The sequence below is a fragment of the Acipenser ruthenus genome, chromosome 16 (assembly GCF_902713425.1).
Source record: "Acipenser ruthenus chromosome 16, fAciRut3.2 maternal haplotype, whole genome shotgun sequence".
In the NCBI taxonomy this organism is placed as follows: domain Eukaryota; kingdom Metazoa; phylum Chordata; class Actinopteri; order Acipenseriformes; family Acipenseridae; genus Acipenser; species Acipenser ruthenus.
The window spans coordinates 27,265,710-27,281,927 of NC_081204.1; the positions used below are offsets into that span (position 1 = coordinate 27,265,710).

General features: G+C 39.4%; 3 protein-coding genes across 3 annotated transcripts; 2 read left to right on the forward strand and 1 right to left on the reverse strand.

The window, feature by feature from the left end:
* Positions 1-997: 997 nt before the first annotated feature.
* Positions 998-4,922, reverse strand: LOC131697815 (cis-aconitate decarboxylase-like). The gene is made up of 6 exons (XM_058989233.1): positions 4,854-4,922; positions 4,615-4,675; positions 4,224-4,411; positions 3,871-3,963; positions 2,920-3,125; positions 998-2,584 (listed from the first exon to the last, which is right to left on the reverse strand). Exons 1-6 carry the CDS (start codon positions 4,869-4,871, stop codon positions 1,660-1,662), a joined length of 1,491 nt encoding a protein of 496 aa, XP_058845216.1. The 5' UTR covers positions 4,872-4,922; the 3' UTR covers positions 998-1,659.
* A 150-nt stretch (positions 4,923-5,072) lies between these two features.
* Positions 5,073-8,806, forward strand: LOC131697816 (uncharacterized). The gene is made up of 3 exons (XM_058989234.1): positions 5,073-5,247; positions 6,786-6,960; positions 7,329-8,806. Exons 2-3 carry the CDS (start codon positions 6,804-6,806, stop codon positions 8,804-8,806), a joined length of 1,635 nt encoding a protein of 544 aa, XP_058845217.1. The 5' UTR covers positions 5,073-5,247; positions 6,786-6,803.
* Positions 8,807-9,162: 356 nt separating this feature from the next.
* Positions 9,163-12,890, forward strand: LOC131697817 (putative threonylcarbamoyl-AMP synthase). The gene is made up of 8 exons (XM_058989235.1): positions 9,163-9,281; positions 9,413-9,517; positions 9,954-10,063; positions 10,257-10,454; positions 10,592-10,754; positions 11,320-11,485; positions 11,781-11,875; positions 11,977-12,890. The coding sequence occupies exons 1-8, from the start codon at positions 9,272-9,274 to the stop codon at positions 12,060-12,062; spliced, it is 933 nt and encodes a 310-aa protein (XP_058845218.1). The 5' UTR covers positions 9,163-9,271; the 3' UTR covers positions 12,063-12,890.
* Positions 12,891-16,218: the final 3,328 nt, after the last annotated feature.

Genomic DNA, 16,218 nt, shown 5'->3' on the forward strand with positions numbered 1-16,218 from the left:
AAATCAATTATTGTAAGGTGACATTGGTTTTATGTTGGGAAATATTTTTAAGAAAAATAAAAAACTGAAATATCTTGCTTGCATAAGTATTCAACCCCAACACATTAATATTTGGTAGAGCCACCTTTCGCTGCAATAACAGCTTTAAGTCTTTTGGGGTAAGTATGTACCAGCTTTGCACACAGTGTCGGAGTGATTTTGGCTCATTCTTCTTGGCAGAAGAAAGCCAACAAAAAACACTGCTCACAGAGCCAAATAAACACAAATACCTCCACCAAAGAAGTAACAATTGTCTCTTTTCTTTTGATACTTTCTCCTTCGCTTACTTGCTTGCTTAGTAGCTCGCTCACGCTCCTCCTTCCTGCGCACCCACCCAGGTCAGCAAATGCTGCGGGTTTTTATAGATGTGGTCATCTCCGGATTAGCAAACACTTAATCAATCTGGAGATGACGAGTTTGCACGAGTTTATGGGGGTGGGTTTTTAACATTAACAAACATTCACCCGTTCTAAATCAACACAAACAATACATTTAAATCATACAATAATAACATCATTTGTTGCTGAATGCATGTCAATGCATACCCTGCATTCGTCTGTTTCACCCGCTAGACACAAATTACAGCACCAGCTCAATTGGAGCTCCAACTCTTAGCTAATCAACCTCTATCCCTCAGGGATAAACCACACCCGGAATTGGGGAGATTTCTGGGGAGATAACTATTTTGTTAGGTGAGGAAAGACTTATTTGGGGAAGTTTGACAGGTTATTTACATTCCCAGATGATTCTAGGTTAGGTAGAAGCTGGCTGCAAACACTAATATTAAAAATGATCCCATAAGTTTACAGAAAAGTTCATTTGAAGTTTAAAATGTTATTATTTTTGGTTAGGACATTTCTCATTGTAGTCTCACACTGCAGTTTGTCTATTGATGTAATTTGAAGGAGAGGAAAGTAAATATACCCTTGCATGAGCAATTGATTTCAAAAGAGAACACTTCATTTTACCAATTTATTATCTGCAGTATATACAATACATTTATATCACTTAACAATGAAATTACTGTATTATTGTACACCTTAAACACTGTAAACTAATAATCTTTTTCAATTAAATAAAATATAAACACCAAAACAATTACAATTGTTTCATTTGTATTATATTTGCACACTTGGGGCATTACACTGATTTCACATTTGATGATTGAATTGATTGAATTGACAGATGATATCTTCCAAACTAGTGACCTGTTACACAAATCAACAGTATTGCAATCCCGATACAAAAGTCTGAAATTACACACAATAAATCTTTGTAAAAGATCAAATAAAATAACAAGAATTCAATAAATAGGGCAATAGTGAGATTCACAGTGCTATCAGAATTGAGAGTATATACATTGCATAATCCATGTGAACTGTGCTTTACTTACAATTGAGTATGACTGGCAAATAATCACTAAAATTCTGCACTATATAACAACAACAACAACAACAACAACAACAACAACAACAACAACAACAACAACAACAACAACAACAACAACAATAATAATAATAATACAGTAAAACAAAACACAAATGGCATGAAGATCGTTTCCCCAATCATTTCATATTGTTTTCTTCAAGTGTACGTCATCAAAGGATGTCATGAAGCCCTTCACTCCAGGTGCATGGTGAGGTGGGAGCAGTCCTGCATGTCTTCTATGTTCTCCACAGCATCAATGATGGCCTCCACTCTCTCTCCTGGCAGGACTGCCCCAGCGTTGGCCCGGAACTTTTTCAGCAGACTGTCACGACTCAGTGGCTTCCTCCAGTGTCCATAAAAGGTGTCGCAACGACCCTTCAACACATCGCCAGTTGTGAGGGTCACCAGCACCTCTGCGTACATCTTATTGAAATTGGCAGGGTTGTCCTGGGGGTGCTCGACCTGTACTCTGCTCAGGAGGCTGAGCAGCTCAGGACGGTCCAGGAAGGCTGGGCTGAAGGATTGTACACTGACCTCGCCGTCCAGCAGAGCAGTGCAGGCGTTGAACTGGAAGGAGTGTCGGGCCTGGTGCTCGGATTCAGGGAAGGGCCGGTTGATATATTTGGAGAGGGGGATTCTCAGTAGGATGTTCTGGATCATAGAGGGCTGGAACCCCCCTACGGTGTTGACCAAAAGCTCCCGTGCTGCGCACGCTGCGTCTGCCACCCAGTGCATCCCCAGGTGTGCAGGGAAGCGCTTGAAGGCTATGTCCTGGTCCTCCAGCAGGAAGCGGGGATCCTGTTCCACCGGGGAGGGCAGAGCCTGAGGCAGGTAGTCGTTGTAGAAGGCACTAAAGCCAGCGCAGCCTGGGGTCGAGTCCAGGATCAGTGTGCTGGCCTCCAGGCCCCGGGATGCCAGCAGTGCCGCCTCCAGACCAAGTCGGGCTGCGTTCCCAATATGAAGAGGCTTGGATTGAGTGGCAGCATTGGCCATGGGAGCCCCTGCCAGCGAGGCAGCAATCGCCAAGGCGTTTGAGCACTGCGAGCGATCCAGGGAGAGCAGACGGGAGCAGGCAGCAGCACTACCCAGAGGGCCCACTACAGTCGGGGGATGGAACCTGAAGGGAGAAACACTGGCATGACCATCCTGGTAACTGAGAGAGTATTTTACATTATATATGCTTTTAATGGTTTTAAAATTCTGATTTAAAAACAACCTCGGGTAGACAAATGTTTCTTATCATGCCTTCTAAAAAAGGCATGCTAGGAAAGTGTAATAATTTCCAATAAAAACAACATAATCACTGTGAGGCTAAAAAACCACTGAAAAACAGATTAAGATTTGCTTTCAAATTCAAACACGGTCTCATTCATGCTGGAAGAATATTGGCACACTTCCTTCTTGGCAGCACTACAGTATTGTGCCAAGTTTGTTCGGCAGCAGTCTCCTCACCTGTTGGGGATGTTTTGGGCTTCGTTGGAGAACCTCATGAGCCGACCCTGAATCTCAATGCCCACGTTGAAGGCTAGCAGGAGGTCCATCCCACTGGGCTTGGCGTTGCCAGGTAACATCTGAGCAATAGCGAGCAGGGCAGGAAGGACTGCCCCTGAGGGGTGGGTGGCTGGGTGCCAGGTATCATCGAAATCCATTGAATGGACCTGCAAAGAAGAACGTGCGGGCACAGTAAGCACCTGGTACAGTGTGATCTCCACTGACATTCCTGATTGTGAGGAAGCCTGGCAGTGCCCCATCTTTCTACAAAAGAAACCTCAAGGACATGAATACAAACCTGAGCTTTCACTTTTCAAAAAAAAAACAAAAAAACAACAGGATAAATGGAATGTGTCCTGAATACAGTCACTCCCTGATGGGCAAATATCCAGTATAATGAACAAATTAAATTATTTAAGTATTATATTTAAACAATTAAGGCATTACATTGGTTTTTAATTTTCTGCATTATGAAAATGTTTAGCCTCAGATCTCAGAAGTTTTTCTCCTTTGACTTTCTCATAGAACTACTCCTTAATCATCTGTTAAGTAACCTGTAAAGTGCTCTTGTTTGCTTTTCTCAAACAATTACTTAAAACTTGAGATAAAACAAACGTTTAAACTATTTTATGTTGAAATAATAACACATCATCTCTTACAAGATCTACTGATTTGTGTATGTACTGTATATACTAACATTTTGGAATGCTGTATTTCAAGAGGTGTTTTCACGGAAATTAGTTGCAGGCAGTGTAATGAGGAAATGACCAGCCACAGACATGAGCTGCAGAGCTCGTCAGCTGCTAGAATGTGCTCATTTCATGGACTACATTTTTACAATTTGAAAGGGCTGAGCACTGTGTAAACAAACCTGACATTAAAATATGCCAGCCAACAAATACACTGACTTACCGCAACTCCATTGACAAAGGCTGCCAGACTTGGAGAGAGTCTTGTGTGTCTTCGACCAAAGACTGAACTGATGTAATCTGGAGCATACATTTGCTGCAAAGAGAGTTAATCACAGATCATTATAGGGTCTCAATGTTCTTTTAGATGGAAACAAGCAAGTTAAATTCTTGATTATCATCACCCTGGTTTGACAATGCAAACCTCAACTGGAACGGTGACTGTTCAAAGAAACTTTTCAAAAATGGGGTAAGTACTGAAGGAATGGTTGATATTAAAATTGTACAGCCAGGGCCCACTTCTTTGGCCATCATTTTAGGACCATAGCCCAGTGTAAGACTCAGCTGAAGGATTACCTGGCAGTGCTGCAGAGCCAGCTCAAAGACATGGGAGCTGCTTCCCAGCAGCCCCACCCCGATGCTGTCCAGGATCATCCTCTTACTGCGGTGCAGCACAGTGTCTGACAGCTGGCCTGGGTGCACCAAGTGGATGAACCCTCCAAAACTGCTGGTGATTGTCTCCTCTGGGGCAGGTCTTTCTTGCACTGCAGGACAACAAACAGCAGATCAGTCTCTGCCTGTGCTTCACTTTAGTATTCAGAGCATCAACTCTACAATAATGCACTAAAATAACAACACTTAAAGACAACTGGGTCCATTGAATTGGTGATGGTATGAAATCCTGAAAATTAACGTTATTTACACAGTTTTTTTTTTTTTATTAAATAGCTTTTTAAAAAATGTTTACCTTCAACTGCAGATTTATGTAGAAGTCGCAGGCAGGAAAAGTGCCTTGAGGTTCTCTGAAACTAATTTAAAAAGGGAAAAAAATGAAATAAAATCAATATGATATATGACAGAAAATACTACTACGACTACTATGACTACTAATACTACTACTACTACTACTACTAATAATAATAATAATAATAATAAAATAAAAAATAAAAATGCATACATTTCTAAGAGTTTCAGCGCAATAATTACCTTGAGTGCTGAGAGCATGATGGTGTTCAGTAGATTGCTGTGTACAACAAAGTTCTGTCACTGAGCTGATATTTTGCTCTGGTTCCATCCTCTCTTTATATTCTTTCATACCTGGATGCTGATCGTCCTCCAGGTTCCAAAACCCCTCCTTCTTTTAGTGAAACTATTCAACTAATTGGGGGGATTTTTCTAATTTGACCAGGAAATGGGTTATGTATTGACCAAGAAGTGGTCTGGAATGTTGGGGAATAACCCTCTTTCTGTTCTGGGAGGACACTTACTGAGAACTTGGCACTGGGAGACTCCTCCCCTGCTTGAGAGAGAGGTTCTATAAAAAATAAACTCTCACCTCCTAAAGTTCACACTGCAGCTGAAGAGACACCTTGTTGGCCAGGTACTGTAATACCAATCTTGTTTCATATTTTTACAGTTAGACAAATGCTTGTTTGATTATATAGAAAATATTTAAATGTATTTGTTTAATGTAAATTATGTTATATAGTGTGTGATCATTTTTTGTATTATTAAAAATACCAACTGTATTTTAGTTAACTAGTAGAAATGTAGATTATTATAAAACATATATATCAAATACTGCATGCATTTGGGGCGCCCATCCTCATGAGTGTGTTAATAATTATTATCACATACCATACAGTATATAATAAAGGAAACACAAAGACTGCGCAGAATATTTCCTTTACAAACACTAAAGATAAATAGATCAAAATGGCAAACTTTTTCATAAACCAGTATAATTAATGTATTACGTTTTTACGTGAACAAACAGTTAAGTTTACAAAGTATATATACAGTGTGGGTAATATATTTCATTAAAAAAAAAAAGATATATATCATTATAATCATTTGCATTCATAGAATATCTACATGGTTATCTGACATATGCTTTCATTAGTCACCATACTATATTGAACTATACTGTACTGAACAAGTATGCTTAAGACTTAAATAAAATGCCTCTGTCATAAACTGGCACTGTGGAAAATAGGTTGTGTTTTTGAAAAGACCACTTAGTTCAGTTTACTACTGACACAGATTATATTACCCACAATTTAATAAAAACATGTATTTATTCATTTATTTATTTGTTTGTTTGTTTGTTTATTTATGTAGTTTGTGTATATGTATATACAAATAATGGGGTGGATATCCCTTTTTTTCTCTTAGTACATGGTTATGCAGTTTCATTTGTATGCTTTATGGTGCATTAAGTTGGTACTGGTATTGCTAACTGTTCCTTGGCTGGCAGGCAGACAGATCACTGATAGCTAGATTCAGGAATGTCCTCATGCATGTCGACACTCCTGGGTGTTTTGTTCAAGCCTTTTCTTCTTTTTCAATAGCATTGTGTATCAGTCATGCTTGTTTAAGGAAGTAGTTTGACTCTGATTTTGCGATCAGCTGTTCAGTGTTTACCATATAAATCAGTCAGATGTGCATATGAACTCCAAATCACTTTAAAGGAAAAGCAGACAATAAACATTTTGGTGTATCCATTTAAATTGTTTATCTGGGCAGTACCAGATATCTAAATGGAACAACATTACTGAAATGCCAGTTTCTCGGGTTTGTTGTTGCTGAAAGATGCTGAGCTCCAGTCGAGCTGACAGGCTGTGATTGGCTGATTTGGCAGTTGTGGGTACAGACTGGTTGCTTTCATCGCTACAAAGTATTGATTGGCTGTTTGTGGTGGATAATACAATAAATGTGTACCAATTGTGTCTTTGTTTGGTATTTGCTGTCCAATAGAACTAAGCTTTCATTACGGCAAGTCAAAATGAAAAGCCGGCTCTTGCACTGATTGATTTTAAGTTTGATTCACAGTTGATGCTGTGACGTTCCAGTGGGCACCGTCTCATAGAAGCCTGCTAGAGTTGGCTGAGTGTACTCAATTGTTTTCTAATTTGACAGAGTTTTGACGTTAAGAAGATGGCGAGTGCAGATGAATTTGCGGCCATGTTCTATGGAGAGCCGGGGGTCCTGGGCCTCCTGGCCAATGGAATCAGTGCTTTCCTCGTTCTTCTGCAGAACTTCAACGGAGCACAGACTGGTGTACCATCCCAGGGAGTGGAGCACATTCTGGCTGGTAAAAACACAATCTATCTGTGTCTTAGGCAAAAAAGGATTCCATGTTCTCTAAACACCAATTCATCCTGTACTGATTTCTTCTATGATATTTAAGATGTTTCTTAATATTGTATTACTCTTATATGCTTCAATACAGTCTTACAGACCATGGGTGTAAGGCTGAGGTGCAGCAAATAAAGTTGGTATTCTATTAGAAAAACAATATGAACATACAGTGACCCTGTATGCTAATTTTTTAAAAAAGAAAAGAAAGATCTTCAGCACAACAATAGTTGGACCTGTAATAGCACAGCTGATAATTACTTTGAAGTTTGTTTGTTAGGTGACCTTGCTGGACTCTGACTTCTACCTATCTACATTTCACAGGTGTTCAACTGATTCTGATTGGGGGGGTAACTCAGCTGTTGGCTGGGCTCCTATCCTTCCGGAAGTATGATCACTTAAGTGGGACAGCCTTCATCGCATTTGCTGCTCTCTGGGGCAGTTATGGGTCTACCCGTATAGTCCTGGGTGCCTTTCCACCCTCTATTAACAGCACCAACATCACTGACCAGCTATATCCAGCCAACAGCACTTTTCCAAATACAGAATTGGCTACTCCACCAATCGGTCAGTCTGCTATAGCAGGGTTAATCGCTTACATTTCCATCTCATTTATCCTGTCCTTCTGCTCTGCCACTGTAAACTACATCATGCCTTTTGTCTTTGGGGCCATCACCTTGACGCTGATCTTTGAGGCAGTGGGGCTTGTCGGGGGGTGGGCTCTAGTGGTCTCCGGGGTCCTGGAGCTGGTGATCCTCATGTGTGGGCTTTATGGAGCGGCAGCCTTGCTCCTGAAAGGTGTCACGCAACGTTACATCCTCAAGGGCTTTGGGACCCCCCTTTTTGACGTGCTGCTCCTGGGGACGGCCAATAACAGCAACTCCCAAAAAATAGGGGAAGAAAAGAAGAAGAACACCCAATATGCTGAACCCATGGCACTGGGCTACCTGTGCGACACAATCTCTCCTTTCATCTTTGCCTTCTTCTGCTTTGGCTACCTACCTTCCTTCTTTGTGGGCACTATTTGGGTCACTATCAACGCTTTCTCCCAGCTTTTCTCCAGTTACTATGCCTACCTCCGAAAAGACGTCTACCACACAACCAAGTTTTGTCTGCACAGCACCTACTGGCTGGTGAAATCATGGGAGGAGTTTGTGCTGTCAGTTCTCATCGACAGAGAGGGAGCGGTCAGCGGGCGAGAAAGGATGGTTGGTGACTGGTTCTTCCTAGCGACCGCCATTGTTCTCTGCTTGATGTCACTCAACATGGATGTGCTAGAGGTGGCCCATAACTTGCTATTCCTCCTGCTCACGGTATCCACAATCTCCCAGATCCCACTGGGGGGCTACTACATCTTCTTTGGGGTGATCTGCAGCTTGTTCACAGCCCTGTCTCTCTACGGTACCTTTGCCCGACTCATCAATTCCATAGGGGAGAAGACCTTGATCCCTGTTGGGGTGCAGCCACTATCCACAGAGAAGCTCCAGGATGTCCTGGGACTCATCAAACGGTGCTGGGTGAAACCCCAAGACCTCCCTCGCAGCACCGTTACACAGCTACCTGATGCCCTTTTCTACGTGACCAATGGCATAGCTGCCCTCTCTGCCATCCACAGCCAGGACGTGCACCCCACCTTCCTCCATCTCACCATGCCCTGGGTACTGATCCCTGGAGCAATCATCCAGGTTTACGTGAGCCGACTGGGCATCCAGAAGGGAAGGCGCTTTGGGCCCATTATCCCATCCTGCTATGCTGCCATCTGGGCTACCTGGACCTGGTATCGATTTGCAGGTATGTTTTAATAAGGGGAAAAGGCAATGCCAGTTGTCTTTTTAAGTAAATTCACATGATAACTTTACAGTGATCGACCAATTTGTTATAATAAACCCCTGTAGTAGGCAACAGTCATGTCAGTGGAAGTGCAACCTGTTTTAATTAAATAAAGTGGTTGAGGAAGTATATAGGTGTTGAAAGTAATAAATAAAAGATGTGTGTCCCTGTTGTAAAAAAGAGTAGCTCTGTTTGACTGCACACATGATATAAGGATTCTAGAACAAGCTAAACACTTTCTATTTGTGAAATCCCCCTGAGGATGTCCATGACTGTCCTGCACCTAATTCATGATTTTCTTAGTTGGGAATGTCTTGCTTTTAAAATTAGTAAAATAATGTCTTTATTTTGTAGGTGTGTTACTTGGCATTTCTACTGATTTTGCTGGTGGATTCACAGCTGGGGCTGTAGCATTCTTGGTACTTAATGGCTTCCTAATGCTTATAGGTAAGTAATTTTAATGGAATTGGATCTTCGTCTAACATTTAGGGGTTTGTTTAGTTGGAGTGAAAAGTGTCAGAGTAAATGGATGGAAAATATTAATGTGTGTTGCTGTGTGTTTTCCTCTCTTTCTCAAGGTGCCTATGTAAATGTTGTGCTGCTGTTGCTGACTCTTGTCATGGAGGTGATTGTGGTGTGTTTCCTGCTCTCCACACTGGGCAGACTGCCTTACCAACTGGAAAGTAAGAGTCTCCCCTTCTCCTTCCCCAAAGTCAAACCTGGAGCAAAGATTAACAGCAACTTGTTATTTAAACAATTTGAATTAGGAAGGTAGACATCTATCACCCGAACACCATACATAATGGCTAATAATTTATCCTTAATGAAAACATATTCTGTGTTTGGATTGGCAATCAAACGGGTTAAGTTCTTGACTAAATGTTTTCCTTAGACTAGAGTATTCATCTTTGGCTTTTGATTGAACTGAACTCAACAGATCCTAGACTTTTGGCTCACCCACAGTTCACGCATGGCAATCTCTCCTGTTTCTCCCCAATGTTACCATTGTTGGGTCTGTTTTGTTACACACATGCACTACCTCTATGGAGCCTGCCTGTAGACTCCAGTACATTTTCTTTCCAAGGATGGTGATAAAACTAAGTTGGTTTTCCATTACAGTTGCGATGCTGGCCATCTTCTCTTTGATCTGTTTGTATGGTACTCTGGCCTCCCTTGCAAATTCCATCTTCAGAAAGGAGCTGCTGCCTCTCGGGCCCCCATTGCTGAAGGTAAAGTTGTCATCCAGCTATATCGGAATTAGTTTTAAAATAATGTTTTTTTTTCAAAATAATAAAGATTTTTAATAGATCCTTAAACTAAGGTATGTCCACGAAGCCTTTGAATTCCCAGTGGTCATTACAAAAGTGCTGAAGTGGATTGTTGTAGATTTGAGCATGCTTTTAAATGCACTCTTTCTTATAGGCTACACAGGAAAAAGCTGACAAAACTCCCCCTCCTCCTCCTTGTTCCATCGCCACCTCAAGAAAGACCAGTGGGCTGCTGAGCATCTCAAAACTCCTGGATGCTGGTGGGGTCTGTGGTATTCCCACTGATACTGTGTACGCATTGGCAGCATCCTGCAAACACCCACAGGCTATAGAGAAGATCTACAATATCAAGGTATGGACTGGCGTATTTATGTGTTTGTTTGTCTGTGCTGTACAAAATAAGCACTCAAGAGTTATTTTGCATGGAGGCAGGAGTAGAGTCACTTTCCAGAGCCATGCTCTCAGCTCACACTTCTGTCCCTCTTTCAGGATCGCCCACAGGAGAAGCCCATCTGTATCTGCATCTCCAACTTGGAGCAGCTGTCAACTGCCAAGCCCCCCTTCAGCCCCCTGCTCTGGGAGTTCATGAGGAACGTCTACCCAGGAGGCATCAGCTGCATTGTCAAGAAGGGCGAGTGGCTCAATAGGCTAGGTGAGTTCAGACAGGCTCTTCCATCTAAAGGAAATGATCCCTGCCACCGTACAGGCAGTTAGGTCAGCTACCGTTTGTATGTATATAGGATTTTACACAGTACGTTTTTGTTATTTAGTTGTATTACTGATATTACTGGCAAATGGAAAAAAAACTTAAGTGTAATATGAACTATTTAAACACCTGTTAATTTAATGAAACTACTTTAAAACTCCTGTTGAAAGTTTAGTTGTATGTTTCTAGTTTTGTAACATTAATAGATGTTTTTGTCCTTCCAAAAATTGGAATGTATAATTTAGAGAAAAAAGCGAGGTCTGTGTTTCAAATCCTGGCAGTCACTGCATTGGTCTAATAGTTTATGGGTGTTATGGCAATTTCTGTGTAAAACCACAGGTGACTTCACTCTCCCTTTTATAGCACTGCTACATCTGTTGACTCTTTTACTCATATGGAAGGCTATCATTTGTTTCCTTTAAGAAAATCCAAAAACCTGTGTGAGTTTAGTTTGTAAGAGAGGCTCTGTCCAAAGACCCACGCTCACAGCCTTCTCTTGGTTCTGGTTTAGGAGTCGGGGCAGCCTATAACAGAGTGGGGACTAAAGAAAGCATCATGATCAGAGTCCCTGACCACACAGTGACCGCCCATCTGTGCAATATGACTGGACCACTGGCCATCACTTCAGCCAATCCAAGTGGAGAGCCTGATAGCACACACCATGACATGGTGATAACGTAAGTATTTGTGCTGTATGCTAATGACCAGGTGACAGCCACAACAGCAGCCGTTAAGGAAGATTCATTTCTATTCTAATTGTTAGATACTATATTCATGGCAGTGTGAGGTTGGTCCTAATTATCGAGCGTCTACTGGGTACTAATGGGAAAAAAGTGTTGTATCATGGATACATAATATTGCATGTTAGAATAATATTTACCTGCATTAAAGGACCTACTGGGCTAGTGTAGGAAAGCTAATATTTTGTAGTCACTGTTATAAATGCTATAATTTCCTTTTTGTTTCCCACAGGCGTCTCGGGCACAAAATCAGTGGGGTTCTGTGTGACGGAGAATCAAATGAAGCGGTCGGTTCCACTGTGGTCAACTGTTTGAAGATAGATGAAGGTATTTCCTTGATATTTTTCCTGTTCCCTTTTGTTTAAGGCAGCCTGGACTGAGAGCTTTTTTTACTGAACACTGTTACTCAGTTTTATTTTCTCTTTCAGGTACAATCACTATTATACGAGAAGGCTGTTTTCCTGCTGCCCAAGTTAGACACATTTTTGAAAAAGTCAAAAATTCCATGGAGTAAAGACAAGGAACACTCACTACAAATAACAGTAACGTAGTGAATCACTTCTCAGGATGTGAGAAGTGTACTAGCTGGTGAAAATGTGAGCAGTGATCTTCAATTAGAACTGAGATGATGTAGTGACATCACTAGGATAATAAATTATTATTATAGTATTTATAATTATAAAAACTGTGCCATTTAATTTATTCTTAAACTTGTTTCTGTGAAGACTGGCAACATTTACTCCTGAAATGAAGATTTCAAATTTTACAGTCCACATTTGTGAATAATGTATATAGTAATAAAGTATAAATAAACATTTTGTGTGTGCATATATTGAAAACACTTTGATGGTAAATTATAATACAATTTGTGTATGCTATGTACTTTATGTAATTATATTTGTTATAGGTTTGTATTTATAAACTAATAAAACAAATCAAATAATTTGGTGAATCTTACCCCTGAATGCTATTTGCTATGATTGTCTCAAAATCCTGGATATAAAAGAACTGGTCAAGCAATTAAATGCATAGTATAGGCATTTGAAAAACATGGCCAAGTGTTAAAAATTATATTTGTCCGGTGTGACATTTCTGTTTTGTATCTGCTGTGAATTTCCTTCCTTAAACATGTACTGTTTTATTTCATAAGACATTTTTAATACTGTGTATATATGTATATAGATATTTTTTTATACTATGTCTAGGAAGAAGTGACTGGATTTTGAATCTGTAATTAATCCTCGTTAAAACTGTATAAACTGTTCAATGTCTTATAATTACAACATGTATTCTGTGATTGTCCTTATCAATGACCATCAATAAAGTATAATTAAGACTCAAATGACTAATACTTGAAACTTAACAAGATTACATTTATTTAATTTCCAAAGCACAACTTAAACTTCCATTACATTTAGTTGCAGCATCCAACAGCAGATTTAAGATAATGGCCAGGTTACCTGTTTTCTGCTGGGAGGTGATGGTATATGACTCCTTCACATGGTGGATAGGAGATCTGGAGATGTTGGAATCATCTTGGGATGTCTCACTACCCTTATATCTATACTGAAAACATGTTTAAAAATAAGATGAGGCCCCTTAACTATTTCCTTTTAGCTTTTCTCATGAAACTGGTCATAAACCAATTTCTGTCAAACAAGTCAATATGTTTATGTCCCAGCCATCACCTTACAATATATACCATAGGTTAACTATCGGTCAGTGCATATATATTCTCCTGCCAAAGCTTGATATAATACATCTGCCGAAGCCTGAACGCATCTTTGGTACACTCAGGCATTTCCCCTTGACATTTTTACTTTCTATACATAGTTCACTGAGGACATCATTAAAACTCCCTCTGTGTGTTATCTGGATTTGAGACTTGAGTTTTACAGCAACTCAGACTTTCTTAATTGGTTAAACTCAAATCTGTCTCTTCTCAGTCAATTACACAGTACAGCAGTCTAGTCCAGTACAGCTCCAAATTATGCTGTATTGCTAAGCAGGCGTGCAGCTTGATAAAAGGAAAGTAATTCTGAATTCAGCTGTTTAATTTAGGTTTGGAACATACTAAATACAAACAAAAAGGTTTGGGATGAAACCTGAACTAGGATCGGTACAGTGATATCTTTCACTATTAAAAGTTAGAAGTATCAAACCCCTGAGAATTACCCCTGAGAAGTACAGCCCAACCCCACCACCGCATGACCCAGTACATCACAACCCCACCACTGCGTGACCCAATACAGCGAGACACCTTTACAGCGACAGACCTCCATCATGAGCCCCGTTTCAGCGCATCACTGCGCACAACTTTGTAGCTATACTTGCTGCCTGCCTGAGATGCATTCAGGGTCTTAAGTTATTGTGAAGTAGCTGCCTGGTTTGTTTCAAGTTATTATCATTGTTATTATTTATTATTTTTATTTTATTACACATTACCTTAACAAGTTGCTCTTCTTCAGTAAAGACATGTTTTCCATGCAGAGTTTCGATAAAGGACACTTCAGAAGCAATTCATGTTCAAAGCACTTTTTTTATTATTATTTGGCTTACAGTACCAAAATAAATAAGTAAAGTCAAAACAAAGTGAAACGAAATTCTGCTTCCCTCTCTAACAAAAATAGTTCCAGTGTCACACTAATATCTGCTCGGTTGGAAAATAAAACTTAAAAAAAAAAAAAATAGTAATAATAATAGTAATAATAATAATAATAATAATAATAATAATAATAATAATAATAATAATAAAACTGCAGTCTTTTTTAAAGTAAATTTCCTTATACATGTGTATGTGTATATGTCTAATTCATTCATTATTGTAGGGTTACATGTAAAAATACTACAGCATAAAACATAATGGAATATATACAGCAGCTAAGGTCGAAAGTTTTGCATCACCTAGAATTTTAGGATTGAGTCAAAATTAAAATAAAGTGCCTATATTAACATAATTTAGCTATTTTATTTAACATAATGTAATCAAATGATCTTGCAAAAGTCTACCAGAAGCCATAATAATATTACAATATTTCACATTAGATTTTGAAATGTCAACTTTTTGTCTCTTTCTCGTTAAGTTTGGAAAACTATGAAGCGGTATGTAATTTAATATGTTAACGTAACATTATTAGCCGGTTTCAACTGACTTTATGAAGCAAAATGTGTTCATTCTACAGGGTGATGCAAAAGTTTTGGCCATACAGTAGCTGTAGTATAGTATAGTAACTGCATGCAGCCTTTCTTTTGAAAAAAAGTCCCTGTTCATGTTCATTTAAAATAAATACATGTAAATCTGTCTAAAATAGATGTGTACTGCCTGGGAATTCAATACCATGTGCTTTCTCATGCATGAGTACATTTGAATTGCTGACAGTGTATCAATCTCTGAGATTATAATGGAAACACATTGTGTAGAAATGGAAATGGAAATTGAAAGCACATTTTAATAGGATGTTTTCAAGCAACATAATTGATTTCTAAAATGTTTTCCTTTTCAAAGTTGACTTATATCATGGGAAAAGCATTGCAAAGTGTAGTTTAAGACAGCAAAAAAAAGGTATGATACATGGCAAATTAATGTAAATGCATAGACTAAGTATGACAAACTGCAAAATGAATGTGCATTTTACCATGGTAAACTTTTACAATATTGTTTTCTGTTCATTATGAGCTTCCAAACATTACCCACGAGCATTCCTCAAGCCTACCCCTTCACTGACTGCATTATTGTGGGGGAAAGACGGAACAAGTCGGTCTCCATTTTTTGTATTTTAAATTATGTATTTTACATTTAATCATAATGTGATGTGATTTCATTATTTTTCTTTTCATTAAGAATCAAAAAAAGTGTAACTAAGGTTGTCTCAACTGCCTCTCGTTTTTAAGTCGTTTATAAGAAGGGTGTCTCTTTATTGTATAAGAGATGTCATCTTGCGTAATTTGGGTGAGAGGACCGCGAAGCGAGAGGACTAACTGCGCGAAATGATGTCACTTTCCAGTAAGAGACACCCTTCACACGACGTATTAACGTATTATAAATCACACACATAAGGATTAGACACACACATATCTATACAGTGAAAATAACTTTTATTTTCGTTAAATATAACATTCAACCCCCCTTCTCCCTGTCTGAAAATGGTTTGGTCCAGGATCGACCATAAATGACCTACTACAGTAGCCGGTCTGTGCTGTGTTTGCAGACTAGTTAAACGTGACGAAACTATTTATTAAAAAACAAACGTACATCCTGTAAAACTTGCACCACTAGCATGTAAGTGTCCTGAAGTGCAGTTAGTAACTGAAGAGTTGAAACAGTGGCTCTGATTTGGTGTAGGAAAGAAGCATCGCTGTCGCAGCAGGTGGGACTTGTTCCTGAAGACTTGCGTGAAGAAATGTAGCCTATTTATTTCCCTTTTTTGCATTTCATCCGTGTTTGTCACGTAATGCTTGAGACTGAGTTTGCTCTTGTGTCTGTAATGCTGATGTTTGAGTGACATATTCACGGCCAGTGACATCACGTAATATGACCCAATTACTTATCCAAATTAAAATAAAGGTCAACGTTAATAACAGGATTTTCCATTTTGCTATGTTTTTATTTAGAGCATTTTATTTCTTTAAATACAGATCATTCTATGCACAGAATGACATTTATACACAAG